The 16,645-nt window shown below is 40.3% G+C and overlaps 2 protein-coding genes across 2 annotated transcripts; one reads left to right on the top strand and one right to left on the bottom strand.

Moving 5' to 3' along the window:
* Position 1: 1 nt before the first annotated feature.
* Positions 2-4,156, bottom strand: LOC131786949 (ATP-binding cassette subfamily C member 4-like). The gene is made up of 5 exons (XM_059104011.2): positions 4,093-4,156; positions 3,277-3,656; positions 2,386-2,768; positions 548-684; positions 2-105 (listed from the first exon to the last, which is right to left on the bottom strand). Exons 1-5 carry the CDS (start codon positions 4,154-4,156, stop codon positions 2-4), a joined length of 1,068 nt encoding a protein of 355 aa, XP_058959994.2.
* A 3,668-nt stretch (positions 4,157-7,824) lies between these two features.
* LOC131786960 (ATP-binding cassette sub-family C member 4-like) lies at positions 7,825-15,401 on the top strand. The gene is made up of 6 exons (XM_059104018.2): positions 7,825-8,355; positions 9,010-9,392; positions 10,030-11,375; positions 11,956-12,526; positions 13,953-14,089; positions 14,533-15,401. Exons 1-6 carry the CDS (start codon positions 7,825-7,827, stop codon positions 15,399-15,401), a joined length of 3,837 nt encoding a protein of 1,278 aa, XP_058960001.2.
* The last annotated feature ends 1,244 nt before the right edge of the window (positions 15,402-16,645 follow it).

The raw sequence follows: 16,645 nt of genomic DNA, 5'->3' as shown, positions 1-16,645 counted from the left end.
GTTAAACTGACGTCATGTAGTTTTCTACTTCAGAGGTTTTTCTAACAGCGTATTGAGTCATGGCCAGAGTTTGGATGACGTAAACAAGAGCGAGACTAGCGTAAGCTGAAAAAAAAATTGGACCTTGAATTTATAAATTCCGGACTAGTTTCCTCTTGATGGCTCAAAACATATAACGAAAACTTAACAAGGCTAGGTTACTTGGCCTGGTCCGGGGAGTCACTTAATAGGAGGGAGTAAATAAAGCGTATTTTACGTCTCTCTTAGTGTTGTTGTTTAAACTCCAAGCTAAGTAGGTACAGAGGAGTTATCAACCCAAGTTTCCAGTTCTGAATCATGAAAGACACTTTAACATTTGCTTAGCAGTTAAGCTACCAGAGAGACTCACGTTTCTGTCGTGTTTAGAAACCACCCGTTGATAATAAGAGTGCACGTATTTTCACACTTATTTTATTATTCATTAGTTCATGCTGTGTTAATACACGACTATATAAATTCTTACTTTACATAGAAAAACTAAAAACGTTACTTAGAATCTTAAGCTTACCGGCATCTTGAGATACCAAGATTGCAGCCAGAGCAACTGCACCGACTAACAAGGAAGCGAGACAATCCAAACGTGTACCGAGCCACCTACCGCTGGCCATCACCATAATGTACGCCTGATTATGAACATCTTGATATCTGAAGGGATGAGTTTTTATCACAATGTGTTATAATAATGGAGTGATTTTTTAGTTGAGCCAACCGCCTATTGGTCGTGCGCGTTTTCCAGCTTTCAATGCCGTTTCCTTGTTTTTATGTTAAGTCCTATGTCACTACTTCTGATCTTTTCTTTTGTTCCGATTGGCTTGTTAGCAGCCTTTTTTTTTTTCCGACAATCACTCCAAAAATACTATAAGGAGATTAGGTCTACACATTGAAGTGAGACCAGTGTCTTCTTCGGCCTGAAAATGTAATGGAGTCTTTCAAGAAATTCCGCCCGACACCCCACCCTCTCAAAAAGATATTACTCTCCAAGAAACATCCACAAGCTTCTTGCTAAATATCCGAAAGATCACTTCCGTAACCACATCTCAGTCTTAGGTATGCTCCATTCGTCCAGATGAAGTGAGAGCCGCTCGAGCCGAGTTTGTTAACGATATGGGTACTTTTCCACTAAAAATGATAAGTTCCCCCGCTCAAAAAGAATAATTTTTAATTGTTCACTATCACAACTAAATCTTGTAAACTAAGTATAACATTTATCAGAAGGAGAACACGAGTGGCACTTGTCTGTATTTCCTGTTAAACTCATATTGGTAATAGCACTGAGTGGATTCCAATTCGGTCCGTAATCATACGAGTTATTAACAATAGCGGGCAACTGCAAGGCGGGAGTCTGGTTTTTTTTTAATCACGAGTATGATTAAAAACAGAATTGGACGACATGAAGTTTTCTTACCAATCAGGAGACCAGTGTCTCCTTCGGCCTGACAATGTAACGGAGCCCTTCAACAAATCCCGCCCGACACCCCACTCCCTTAAAAAGATATTACTCTCCAAGAAACATCCGTAAGCTTCTAGCTAACTGTCCGAAAGATCACTTCCGTAGCCATATCTCAATCTTAGGTATGCTTCATTCGTCGAGGTGAAGTGAGAGCCGCTAGAGCCGAGTTTGTTAACGTATGGATACCTTCCCATTAAAAATGGTGAATTCTCCGAAAAAAGACCAAATCTTAATTGTTCACTATCACAACTACATCTCTTATCCTAAGTACAACAATTATCAGAAGGAGAAGACGAGTGGCACTTGTCTGTATTTCCTGTTAAACTCATAATGGAGTCCAATTCGGTCAGTAATCATAAGAGTAATTAACAAAAGCGGATGACTGCGAAGCAGGATGTCTGATTTGTTAAACTACGATTATTATTAATGACAGAATTGGACGACATGACGGTCTAGATCTCTTACCAATTGATCAAAACTGTGACAAAATTAGACGACAGTTTTCAAAAAAAAAACTCGGCGAACTTCGCAGCAACAGCGCGCGCATACACTTACACGCAGGCATGACTTCTCAACTGTCCTATATATTACACTGTCCATTTACAAGCATGACACTTACACCGTCCTATTAGTGCTGATATCGGGCTGGTGATAACAATCACATTCCATAAATTTGTTACGGTTTTGACTAATCGTGAAATTTCCGCGTCACGCGATCTTGTTGATTGACCGTTCATGTTATGGGTCTGTTGACATCCTATCAGAAGGAAGAAAACCGCACAGAGCAATTACTGTATCTATTTCCCAGTTTTGAATAATTTGGGTCAACAATTACGGGAATGAATGAACCCAGTTTTTTAAGCCTACTTATGATTAAAGATGATAATTTACCTTACCTTCTTACACGTTTTATCTCTCGTCCATATTCGTCCTCCCACGCATGCATTTTGACCGCGCGGATCCCGGAAACTACTTGATTCATTGGGGAGATTCGCTGATCCGACACTGTAGCTGTGCGCAAGCGCAGCTTACCATTAGCATAGGACAAGACGGCAGCGTATGGCATGAGAATACACAGGAGGAACACACCCGTAACAGCCTGCCAACCAATGAAATAATAGATAAGGAATATTGCCCCAGCATAAGCAGGGACTGCGAAAACGGCTAAGACAATAAACTTGACTGTGTCTTCCTCCATTCTTTTTACATCATTGGATATCAGGTCAAATAAGCGTCCTGCAGTGAATCTCAGTAACGTTTGCTTGCTGAGTAGAAGCGTCTGAAAGAGAGTACAGATTAGACATTAAAGAAGAAGTATGTTCCATAAAAGATCTGATTTTAATCTTCTGCATAACAATGACTTTGTTTCGAGACGAGAGTAACCAAACCTCTACCGAATTATCTTTAAAATAATGTGTAAAAAGAGCGACAACCCCGGTGCCATTTTGAATCTCGTTCAGAAGCGCGGCCGTGTACGTTATGGTTTCTGTAGCCTACTTCCACGTTAACCACAGGCTAAATAACTGTTTGTTTCTTCGATTCTTTTGTTGGTTAGCAGGATTGCTTGCTCTCGCAGAAGCAGCAACTAGCGATGATGTTTAATAACCGTCTCCTCCCAGGTCTCCACGTGGCATAAGCCGATCGATCAGATTTCTAGAAAAAATAATTCTTTATCGGATAGATAAATGTGTTCAAGTTTGCGCGGCTTAATTTGGGTGTTTAGGATATTAGAAAAATCAGTTGAGCCTTCGAAAAATGCATAAAACGCTCTCTAGGATCGTGCCTACCTTATGGTACACCAGTCCCCTCAGGGCGCTTCCTATTTTAATACCCAATATTTCACATCTGTAGCTTCGCTGGTGCATACCAAGACCACCGATCAAACCATTGAGACACATAGCTAATGCGCAGGCGTAGAGCTGATAAGTATTCTCTGCCTCAGTTGACATAAGCTTAGAAAGAAGATACCCGAGAAACAGTGGAAAGAGAAGGACAGATGTTGCAGACAATATATTCCCCTTCAAAATGATGATAACATCTTTGGCAGAAGGCGTATCAAACACGCTTTTCCAAAGTTTGGGCCTTTTCCCATTCACCTTGCAATGATGTTTCTCGCTTTCCCAGCTTTTTCGAAGCTGGTCGGTGACAAAACGGCCAGAGTTCTCATCTGACAAGGGTAAAAAGTCATTTAATTTTTAATTTTAATTTCATTCTTAAAGACTCCGTTCATCCAACGGAAAAAAGAGAAGATGCAAAACTGACTTTATTATCGTCATCACCAGAGATTCTCCTGTAACCGCCTTTTGGTGTCATCACTTGAGACCTACAAAATACTTAGCCATCATTAGCATGTTCAACGCAATGGTCAAATGTCTGCGCGTGTTGTTCCAGGATTGCAGAACAACCTTGCTTTTTTAAGAGTTGTAAACTTACATAAAATCCAATAAGTCACGGTGTTTTGTAGAACCTCACGACTTTTATATAGCCTAAAACAAAATGGTAAATTATCAGGATATATACCCGTCACTGAATAAGCTTCGTGCTCGAAGGGTGTCGATCAGACAACATCTTGCAATAATTTGAGGAAGCGGGGTGGAACCAACCTTTCATTCCGAAAGGAATTTCCACAATTTTTCGCCATCCCGCTTTCCTTCGCGTCACATACATGACAAACTTATTAATCACAAAAATTAAATCAATAATTGTAACCAATTACACACGAGATCTTTTTGAGAAGCCACAAAAACCGAATGAGTTTCATCGGTCGTTTAAATTCCACCTAGGCGTAAAATAAAGTTTCATAAGCGAGAAAACGTAATTTTTTTCTCAGACTGAAAATAAATGTATAATACTTTAAAAATTAGATACCTATCGAAGTCGATTGCGTGATAGGTCATGAATGAACCTGTGTCTCGCGAAGTGTCACATTCGAAATTCTCGAGCGGACAAAGCGCAGTCTCCACGGTCTGCACGGTCTGCGCAGTCTCCACGGTCTGCACGGTCTGCGCAGTTTGCACGGTCTGCAGTCTGCAGTCTGCCTTTTAGCATAACATCTCCCGTGATCTAGCCTACTCAATTAAAGCTTTTAGCAAAACGATACATATGCAAGACGCAAAATGTCAACAGAGCTGTTATCGGCCGTGTAGTTACAATCTCTATGGATGGAATCCTACTGTCAATTTCGTGTAAAAGGTATAAAGTTTGCAAGTGGCTGTGCAATAAAAATTTGAGGAAGCTGCAACTCTATGTAGCTTACCTTGCAACTTTGTCTCATTATACAGGAATTCGCTAAGATACCGGTAATATTGCCGTTCCTTGATATTTGCAAGCCACGCCTACTGCACGAGCGAGGAGATTTTGAGAGATTTCTAAGTACAGGAAAAAAATCAATGTTCCTGTGTAACAAGACAGATGTCGTATTTTGAAACAAGAGGATCAAAAAATTGGTGTTGACTATATTGACTCCTTATTTTCTTGAGGGCCCTGTCTTCAACGCATTGAATGAAAGGGAACTTGTTTTGAAAATTTTGAAAGTGCATTTTCTAAATAAATTTTAAAACTCTGAGGACAAAAAACAAGTCGAAAACGGAGCATTTCGAAAACGCTATGACACTGATGCAATTCCCACTATGCACTGATGCAAACTGGGGAATTAACCGTGCCAAAACCTCGCAAAATCACTCGAGACAACACAGAAGAACGGAGATAAGAACTTTTTAGTCTTACTGTCATTAGGCGGATTTTGGGGATGAAATGTTACGATTTGCGATATTTATGAAACATTTCTCGGGATCACTTGCGTCTTGCCGAGATCGACCGTTGAAAATTAAAAATAACGTAAGAGTTCAACAAGCGTATCAATTAAGTGACGTCACGCGGCTACAAACCCTCAGGGTTGTCGGCCTGTGGTTTAATGAATGGTTCACTTTTGATATTCAAATTTGCGACTTCAGTTGTTATCTGAATAGTTCCGCAACATAGATTCTTTCGTTCTAAATAAGTTTGACTAATCATTCATTAAAATTCTGAAGCCCTGTCCATAATTTTCTTGGAGTATAGTAAGCTGGACCTTAATTTCAATCGCACTTAGCTTGACTCTCACTTATTGGGACTCTTAACCTCGCATCAGAATAATTTAGAACAAAAACGTTCCTCAAAAGTGACATGAGCCTCTCGACGTTTCCCTTTATTCTGAGATATCATTGCTTTTCATGGGAGCAATTATAACTGACCTAACGCTTTTCCTAAGGTTTCCCCGTCATACCATCGGTATCAATTCACTAACCAGTGCTGGGATGCATTTTGAGAGTGAAGTGTATTCAATGCACAAACCCAGAAACCAAGCATCTCAAAGACCAGTCACTTTAAGCGCTTATTAATTTCTCTGATTAATGTCTGCGACTGTAATTTTTACTATGGCGAGGGCTATTCAAAAAAATGTTTAGGATGATAAACTTACCAAGAGCAAGCCAACTTTGCAGGCTCCGCATTCAACATCGGTTTGACATTGAATATAAAAAAATATAAGATATATACGCACAGCTACGCACACGATTACGAGCAGTTTATCATTTGATCACCGAGTCCAGCGATATGTAACCAAACTAGCAACTGCGAAAAGGAGTTAAATCTGCCACTGATCGCGCTTTTTTTACATTGCGTGTTGTTTTCATTACATAAATAATGTTCACGCTGGACTAATCGTGTCATATAATCTGTTCACGAAACAGACATCAAAATGATGGGAGACAAACGGCGATTTAGTGTTACTTGAGAGATTCTTCTTAGTTTTATTTAAGGGGTTTGAATTTGCACTTCAAGTGACCGTTTGATACAGGTGGAGAACCATACAAACCACGAACGTTTCTAGAGGTGGCCGGTTAATGGAGGTTAAAATTACAGTCATTAAGGATGATGACTGACTCTTGCTTATCTAGCTAATTGTCTTGCATTTATTTGCTTTTTTATTGAAAGAACACGAGTGCATGATTTTCATGTTGAGTAACTTGGTGAGAGTCGGTTTGGAAGTTTTTGCAGAGTCACATGCAATTCCTCAACTTCTACACTGTATGTTTGAAACTTATCCTCGTCTTACTTACCATCTTTTGTTTTAGTTTGTCAGATGAAAAATTGCCAGAATGAAATTCCCTTGATCATCTGAAGGCTATGAGCAAATAAACGAAATTTTAAGCTAAAATGTTCATTTCACCAGGAAGTTGAATAATATGCATGACGTGGCATATCTGCTTTTGCTTGGATTTGAAACTCACCAAAAGTAACTTTGCTTAGAAAACTAATCTACCAATTGAATAGTAGTCATAGTAATAGTAACCGAAGGTTAAAATGGTTGGAAACCATATTCTTTGAGCGTGTGGGCAATGGGCGGAAAATGTATTTTTAAATCTGAAAGCCGCGGGTAAATAAACGACATTTTGGGCCTAAATGTTCATTTCACCAGGAAGTTGAATAATCACTTATGCGTGACATAGCATTATCTATTTTCGCGTGGATTTGAGATTCGTCCAAACTAACTTTGCTCAGGAAACTTATCTACTAATATAATAGTAGTCATAATAATAGTAACCCATGGTTTAAAATAATTGGAAACCATAGGCTTTGAGGGTGTGGGCAATGAGTGGAAAATTTATTTTTACATGTGAAAGCCACGAGCAAATTAACGAAATGTTTAGTTCAAATGTGCATTTCACCCTGAAGGGTGACGTGGTACTATCTGCTTTCGCGTGTTTTTTGAAAATTGTCGAAACTGACTTTACTTAGAAAAATAACCTTCTAATTATTTAATACTAGTAATAGTAATCATAGGTTAAAAAGTGTGGGCCTAGATGCACCGATAGAGCCTTGCGTTTGAAGTGGTGGGTACTGAGCGGAAAAATTCTTTGTTTATGTGCAAGCCACGAGCATAAAAACGAAATGTGTATTTAATGTATCGTTGATTCGAAAGCTTATTCTGTCGCATATAAGAATTTGATATCTGTTATTTTCGAACAAATCGAAAGCTGTGATAAACCACGAAAGCGAAGTTGCCAAAAGAAACTAAGTAAGGTGCTTCACACCACGCGCTTCTTACGTGCTTCCTACGCACTTGGCTTTGTGCGATGACGTTGGTGTCTACTGCCTTCCAAAGCAGTAGACATAAAAAGTCGTACTGTCTTTATAAAAAACCATGACTTCCTGACTAGTGAGTGTGTTTATAACCTTTAGATGACAACTTGGTTCTGAAACCCTGGAAATGCTGGCTTAGACGTTTGACCGCTACGTTGAACAGGCTAGGAACAAATAAGAATACTTTCTTGATATTTTTTGGGTCTCAAGTGATGGCACCGAAAGGTGGTTACAGGAAAATCTCCAGTGATGACGATAATGAAGTTAGTTTTGCATCTTCTCTTTTTTTTCGTTGGATGAACGGAGTCTTTAGAAAGGGCAGTCAAAGACCTTTGGATCAAAATGACTTTTTACCCTTGGCAGGCGAAAACTCTGCGCGTTTTGTCACCGACAAGCTTCAAACAAGCTGGGAAAGCGAGAAACATTACTGCAAAATAAATGGGAAAAGGCCCAAACTTTGGAAAAGTGTGTTTGATATGCTTTCTGTCAAAGATGTTATCATCATTTTGACGGGGAATATAATGCATTTACTAAGTTGCCTTCTCTTTCCACTGTTTCTCGGGTATCTCGTTTCTTGTCTTATGTCAGCTGAGGCAGAGAATACTTACATGATCTACGCCTGTGCATTGGCTTTGTGTCTCAATGGTTTGATCGGTGGTCTTAATGCGCACCAGTCAGACCACAAATGTGAAATATTGGGGATCAAAATAGGCAGCGCCCTGAGGGGAATGGTGTACCACAAGGTAGGCTCGATCCTAAAGAGTATTATATGCTTTTTTATATAATTTCTTTTTTCAAGAAACCTTATCCAATTGCAATCAACTTAGGCTATTGGGAGACCCAGAAGAAGAGGTACATTGAACATTAAAACTGTGTGCTGCCTTTACGAGAGAACTTAGTAGAACTCAAGCAATCCTACCCACCAACGACCAAACAAAGTAACAGACGAAGTATCTTCAGAATAGTGACGTCTTGCGACTTTTGAGCCTTCAAAGACTAACCTAATCATTCAAAACATTTTTTCAAATGCGCCGATCATTCGCCATGATCTCCTTTGCCAGTCTTAAAAAAAGTTTCTTATATGGCTATAACCTTAAAGAATTATTTGAATCAAGAATGCCTTTTTGTGTAGCTCCTTTTTGTTCAAGTGGATCGCCTCAAGATGAAAAAAGAAGAATGTTTCGTTCGTACGTCACAAGTAAACGACCGCCCCGCTGAGCGACCATCAAAATGGCGCCTGAGCTGTCTCATTTTTGACATAGTTAAATATGATTTAGTAAAGGCTCGAAGATTCTCGTCTCGAAGGGCGGTAATGGATATCTTTTGTGGCGGAGCTTAAAACCGTACAGGTTTTGGAACAAACTTCCCCTTTAATGTTATTCTGTACTCTCTTTCAGACGCTTCTACTCAGCAAGCAAACGTTACTGAAATTCACTGCAGGACACTTATTTGATCTGATATCCAATGATGTTAGAAGAATGGAAGAAGAGACAGTCAAGGTTTTTTTCTTAGCCGTTTTCGCAGTTCCTGCTTACGCAGGGGCAATATTCCTTATCTATAATTTGATTGGCTGGCAGGCTGTTACGGGTGTGTTCGTCCTGTGTATTCTCATGCCATACTTCGCTGTCTTGTCCTATGCTAATGCTAAGCTGCGTCTGCGCACAGCTACAGTGTCCGATCAGCGAGTCTCCCTAATAAATCAAGTAGTTTCCGGGATCCGCGCGGTCAAAACGCATGCGTGGGAGGACGAATATGGACGAGAGATAAAACGTATAAGAAGGTAAGGTAAATTATCATTTTTAATGAGAAGTAGGCTCAAACAACAAGGTTCATTCATTCCCGTAATTGTTCTCCCAAATTATTCAAAACTCGGAAATAGATAACCACAAATCTGCTTTGTCGCCACTGAGAGCTTTATCAACCGGCTGGGCAGTTTAAACATACCCCCCCCCCGGAAAAACAAAGCCTGTGACGGCTGTATGAGCCAATCAGAATGCCTCTTTTCACAAAGAATAAGTACTTTATGTAACCTATATTATAACTGGAGGACTGGCCGGTCAGTTAAAAAAATATCAGGATATACTGAGTAGACAGTGTTGAAAGAGCGCTCCAACTGGTTACTCAAACTCCGAATATCCTTTGCACCCAAAAGTAGTGTAATCGTTTTTACCTCAGTGTCGGTAAAAGGGGGTGGATATCACCTTACTTCGGAGAGTAATCGTTTATTATGATAATCTCATTGAGTCTAACTTGTCTCTAGTAGGTATTATTTTTCATTGGATCGCAAGAGAGGTACCTCTCACCTTGTTAATATTTCAAATTAGAGAACACTGACGACGAGTTGGTTGGACAGAATGCCTACATAACTTACGATCAATTTTTAGCTTTATAAACTTATAATAACCCTTTATCTTCAGAAATGAAATAGGCATCATTTCGAAGAGGACAGTGATTCAGTCAAGTATCGATGCTTTGTTGTACAGTGCAACACCACTGGCGACTCTGGTGTCAGTAGTTACTATGGTGCTTACAGGCCAGACCCTAACGCCCGCCAATGTTTCCATGTTGCTGTCGTTTATGAGTGCTTTAAAATTAAGTGGGAGATTTATTACAATTGGTTTAATGCTAACATATGACGCCTACGTTTCGCTCGGAAGAATCGAAGAACTCCTTCTTTTGGAAAATCTGTTGGACGCCTCGGAGAGTGGTGAAAGCAATGAGTCCCAACAAAAAACGAAAAGTACCGCAACTTACCAAAGTCGCAGTTACTTGAAAAAAGAAGCGAAAAATATGAGGAATGTCTCCCTCTCCCGTGAAGCAACAGAATTAGGGCCTACTAATCTAAGCGTTTCAAATTTATCCTATGCAAAAATGCATGGTGAAGATGAATTTATTCTTCAGGATATCAACTTCTTTGTACCTTCAAAGAGTTTAACAGTCATCACTGGCTCGGTTGGAAGTGGTAAGTCTACTCTTCTCTCAGCGATCGCTGGTGAAATTTTCAACACCAATGGGACGATTGACCATCAAGGTTCTGTCATTTACTTGCCTCAGACTGCTTGGGTGTTCTCGGGAACGATAAAAGAAAACATTCTGTTTGGCCAGGTCTACGAGGAGTCCAAGTACGGAAGAATAATCGACGTCTGCGCTCTGAAAGAAGACTTTCAGCGGTTACCTGATGGTGACCAAACAGTTGTTGGAGAACGCGGCGAGGTTCTGAGTGGAGGACAGCAGGCGAGAGTAAGTTTAGCTCGTGCAGTTTATTCTGATGGAGACATTTATCTATTGGATGATCCACTGAGTGCTGTTGATTTTAAAGTTGGCCAACACATCTTTAACAGGTGCATCAAAGATCTGCTAGGCGATAAAATCGTTCTGTTTGCCTCTCATCAGCAACAGCATATGGAAAATGCTGATGAGGTGATTGTGTTGCACAAAGGGCGTGTCCTCGACAAGGGACGCTTTACTGAGCTGCGCGACAAAGGTGTAATCAGTTCAACTGCTGACCCGCTCCATAAAGCAGCTCTGAAGGAAAAAACGGGTACATCTGAGGCGTTCTCCTGGCAAGATAAGGAGGAACACGATGATGCTGAAAAGTGCCAGAAAATACATCCTCTGCCCAATGAAACGAAGATTTTGGAGATAGCAAAGGAGGATCGTACAATTGGAGTAGTGACATTCAGGCTTTACTGCGATTATTTTAGAAGTGGAGCACATCCTCTGATGATAACTGGAATGGTCGGTTTAAGTTTCATTACTCAAGGTAAACGTATTGTTAGAGTGAGTTACAAAGCTTGGGTCAGGGCCTTTAAGGGAATACAGCAACCATTTTTCTGTATTTTCTTTACTTTATTTCTTTTATTCTATTTCGTGCAATTCATCTCATAATGGCTGTGCTTTTAACTAACAATACACGTTGTTTTAAGATTAGATAGCAGAACTAAGAGACACTGCACAAATTTCTGACCATGTTCCCGATATCTCACTATCTCGTAGAAGCGCGAGGCAAGTGCGAGTGAATGGCGAGTCACGCGCGAAAGGGAGAGGTGGTGGTGTTTTTCTCCTCACGTTTGCTTTGAACTTGCCTCCACTCGCCTGAAAAGGTAAAAGAAACCACTCGTTATACAAACTAACTTTCTGAGACAAAAAGCTGTTTTCTAACCATATCTATGGGTGACATGGTTGACTGCTTCATCTATTCTGTGACATTGTGGTGCTTACATAGACATCCTAACGGTAGTAGCTAATCAAGGCTAATTGGGTCTAGGCCCAATGAATCTTACAATATTCAATTGATACAGAAGTAGATATTAATCACTACATATTAATGGTGTTTCTTTCAGCCATCATAGCTGCTCCAGACTTGTGGCTCTCGTTTCTTGCAAGGCTAAGCCCTGAGGATCAGAAGAAGAAGACCTATCTATCTGTCTTCGCCTGTCTGGTTGGCGCGTGTTTAATATTTACTATCGTTCGGGCTTATGGATTCTTAAAAATTTGTCTAAAGTGCGCCGAGCGTCTTCACGATAAAATGGTTGTGGCCATTTTACAAGCACCTGTCCTGTTCTTTGATTCAAATCCAGTGGGAAGAATCCTAAATCGCTTCTTCAATGATATTGGCTGCGTTGATGAGATGTTACCCAAAACATTCCTGGCGGCAATGCAGATGCTCTTGATGATATTCGTCCAAATTCTGGTAACAGTCGCCACAAATGTTTGGCTCATATTTCTTGTTGTTCCAATTTCCGTGCTGGTTGTTTTTCTATCCAATTATTACCTGAAGACTGCCAGAGAGCTAAAGAGATTAGAGTCGATATCCCGAAGCCCAGTGTTGGCTCATTTTTCAGAGAGCCTGAGAGGACTGGACACGATTCGTACGAGAGGAAGACAGACAGATTATGTGGATGCACTTTACAGGTATGTTAGAGACATTGATTCATTGTGTGGTGCCAGAGCCGATAACTTCACAGGGCAGAAATGTCTCATAATCGCTCATTTTCTGTGAGCTATTTATTTTTTATTTACCGGCAATACACGAAATTGCATCGCGTCTTTTGTTATCTTACCTGATATGTACTGAGACTCTGGTCAGCACGTAGACTTTCCATACGAGGCACGGTCTCGAAACGAAGCTATCCGAAAGAGGCACGTAGGGCATTACCAGTGGTAAGACTACAGTAACGTGTTCTTCTGATAGGATTTCAAAGAGACCCATAATATGAACGGTCAATAAACAAGATCGCGTGACGCCGAAATTTCACGATTAGTCAAAACTGTAACAAATTTATGGAACGTGATTGGTTATCACCAGCCCAATTTGAGCACTAATAGGACATTGTAAGTGTCATGCTTGTAATTGGACAATGTAATAGCACAGTTGACAAGTCATGCCTGCGTGTAAGTGTATGCGCACGCTATTGTCGCGCATTTCGCCGAGATTTTTGTTTTTTTTTAATGAAAACGTAGAACTGTTGTCTAGTTGTTAGAGTTCTTTCTCTAATTTTGTCATAGTTTTGATAAATTGGTGAGAGAACGTCATGTCGTCCAATTCTGTTTTTAATAACACTCGTGATTAAAAAGATCAGACTCACGCTTCGCAGTCGTCCGATTCTGTGGATCACTTGTATGATTTCTTACTGAACTGGACTTCGTTATAAATTTAACAGGAAATACAGACAAGTGCCACTCGTTTTCTCCTTCTGATAATTTTTATACGTAGTATAAGAGATGTAGTTGCGATAGTGAACAATTAAGAATTGGTCTTTTTTAGGAGAATTCACCATTTTTAATGGCAAAGGATCCATATCGTTAACAAATTCGGCTCCAGCGGCTCTCACTTTATCTCGACGAATGAAGCCTAAGACTGGGATGTGGCTACGGAAGTGATCTTTCGGACAGTTAGGTAGAAGCTTACGGAAGTTGATTGGAAAGTAACATCTTTTTGAGAGGGTGGGGTGTCAGGCAGAATTTGTTGAAGGACTCCGTTACATTGTCAGGCCAAAGGAGACACTGGTCTCACTTCAGTGTGCAGACCTGATGTAGTCTCTTTGAGTTTTTTTTTGGAGTAATTGTCGTAAAAAAATTGCAATTTAATAATAACAAGCCAATCAAAACAAAAGAAAATATCAAAAGTAGTGACAGAGAACTTAACTTAAAAACAAGGAAACGGTATTGAACGCTGACAAACGCGTTCGACCAATAGGCGGTTGGTTTTGCACAAGTTTGCTGGACCAATGGCGAAGTAAAGTAATACAAAGCTTATACAATCCGGTTTATTTTCAGAAGTAAACTAAAAAATCATCCCATTATTAAAAGTTATTGCAATGAACACTCGTCCCCTCAGATATCAAGATGTTCATAATCAGGCGTACATTTTGGTGATGGCCAGCGGTAGGTGGCTCGGTGCACGTTTGGATTGTCTCGCTTCCTTGTTAGTCGGTGCAGTTGCTCTGGCTGCAATCTTGGTATCTCAAGATGCCGGTAAGCTTAAAATTCTTAGTAACGATTTTGAGTCTTTCTATGTAAAGTAACAATTTACATAGTCGTGTATTAACATAGCATGAACAACTGAACAATAAAATAAGTGTGCCTAAACGTCCCCTCCATTAACGGGTGGTTTCTAAACACGACAGAAACGTGAGAGTCACTCGGGTGGCTTAAGTACTGACCAAACGTTGAAGTGTCTTCTATGATTTAAAAAGGGAAACTTGTATTGATAACTCCTCTGCACCTACTTAACTTGGAGTCAAAACAACGACACTGAGAAAGACGTAAAAAGACGCGTTATTAATTCCCTCTTATTAAGTGACTGCCTGGACTAGGCTAGCTAACCTAGCCTTGTAAAGTTTTCGTTATATGTTTTAAGCTATCGAGAGATAACAAGTCCGGAATTTATAGATTAAAGTTTCAATTTTTCATTTCAGCTTACGCTGGTCTCGCTCTTGTTTACGTCATCCAAACTCTGACCATGACTCAGTACGCTGTTAGAAAAGCCTCCGAAGTGGAAAACTACATGACGTCAGTTGAGCGAGTTATGACATACACCAAACTTGACCGGGAGCCTGGATACGAGGAAGAACGAACACCGCCAAAGGACTGGCCTCGGAGAGGAAGTATTGTGTTGAGAGATGTATCACTGACCTACTATCCGGGAGGACCTGAAGTGCTGAAGAATGTCAATCTTAGCATCAAAGGAGGAGCAAAGATCGGAGTTGCCGGCCGCACGGGAGCTGGGAAGTCATCTTTTATAGCAGCTCTTGTGCGCATGCCTGATGCTGATGGAGAGATAATCATCGACGATGTTCCAGTTAAAGAAATAGGCCTCCAACAAGCTCGACGAGGTATCTCGGTTCTTGGCCAAAGTCCCCTTCTTTTTAGCGGATCATTGAGAAAAAATCTCGACATTTTTGAGAAGTATCACGACACTGATTTATGGCAGGCTTTAGAGGATGTGCAACTGAAAGATTTTGTCGGGAGGCTTGAGGCCAAGCTGGATCACGAACTGCTGGAACATGGCGCTAATGTGAGTGTCGGAGAGCGGCAGTTGATTTGCTTGGCTCGTGTGCTGCTACAGCGAAGTAAAATCGTCGTCTTGGACGAGCCAACTGCGCATTTAGACCCAGACACAGAGCAGACGATTTGGAATGTAGTGCGGGACAAACTGAAGGAGTCCACTGTCATCACAATAGCCCACCGTTTGAACACGATAAAAGACTGCCAGAAGATTTTGGTCTTGAAAGATGGAAAAATTAAAGGATTTGACAAATTTGATTTAATAATAAACACCAACTGATATGCGGTCTAAGGTTAAAATATCTCTAATGTGACGCAGTTGGTTCACAAATAGGAAACCGTTCAACGGCTTAGGTATTTCCAGATTTAGGGTCCAATATTAGAGAGTAACAGGTTGTCATGTCAACATTCACTTTGGGTATAAATTTAGATCTCGGACAAGCAGAAAGAATGAGAGGAAATACAGGCCTACGAGATAGCGGCACAGCTTAATTAAGTTCCATGTAAAGTAAAATCTTTATTTAATTGTCAATGTGTGAAGCCCAGGTGGAATAATTGGGGACACCAATAAAATAGCAACATGATATCTAATAGAGTGTTTGCCGTAGCGTGTAGTTCTAAAACGTGGTAATACGAAGTCACTATTCCGCAGCGAGTGTGTAAAACTTTGGGGACAAATATATAGGAAATGCAATCAAGTAGGAGACCATGTTTAACTTTGTACGTAAGTACAGTGACATCTTGAAGCCGTCTGTTATATAAAGAAAGTATATCAGCACGTTGTAAAATTTCTTCAAATTTGTCAGAGTGGGATTTATATATCACCCTTACAGCTCTTTCTTGTATTCGTTTTAGCTTCCTTTTCTTGGATGACTTGCAAAAATGCCTAGTTAAATGGCAGTAAGTTAAATAGGGTAGTATAAAAGATTTATGCAGTAGTAACTTAGCCTTGCAGGGTATTAAGTTTCGAAGAAGAGAGAGTACTCCGACTTTCTGGCTTGCCTTATTACATAATTTGCCAATATGCTCAGTAAAGTTGAGATTATCATCTATGTAAACTCCAAATAATTTGATTAGTTCCGAGTTCGCAATGTCCAGATCGTTTATATTCTGCATCTTGTCTCTCTTGTCCTTATCAAGATTCCACGGATTAATGTTTAGAGACCGAAACTTGTCTGGATTAGCCAGTAGAAAACTATTTGTATACCACGACAGTGCTTGCTGGCCATGAATTTTTATTCTACTTCCTACTGTTTCATGGTCCCTTCCTTTGACGTACACTTGGTGGTCATCAGCGTACATAGTTAAATTTGCGTCTTTTACATGAACTGACATGTCGTTCTGGTAGATGTTCCATGGTAAGGGGCCGAAACACAATCCTTCAGGACATCCCCTTTCCACCTTTATCCAGTCACTAGTAGCGTCACGCATTTTTACTCTGTTCAGTCTATTGTCGAAAAATGATCGCGAAAGGTTAAGTGATCGCCCACCAAATCTATAAGCCTCCAGTTTCTTTATCGTCAA

The sequence above is a fragment of the Pocillopora verrucosa genome, chromosome 2 (assembly GCF_036669915.1).
Source record: "Pocillopora verrucosa isolate sample1 chromosome 2, ASM3666991v2, whole genome shotgun sequence".
Taxonomy (NCBI): domain Eukaryota; kingdom Metazoa; phylum Cnidaria; class Anthozoa; order Scleractinia; family Pocilloporidae; genus Pocillopora; species Pocillopora verrucosa.
This window is presented reverse-complemented; position numbering and strand designations above follow the sequence as displayed.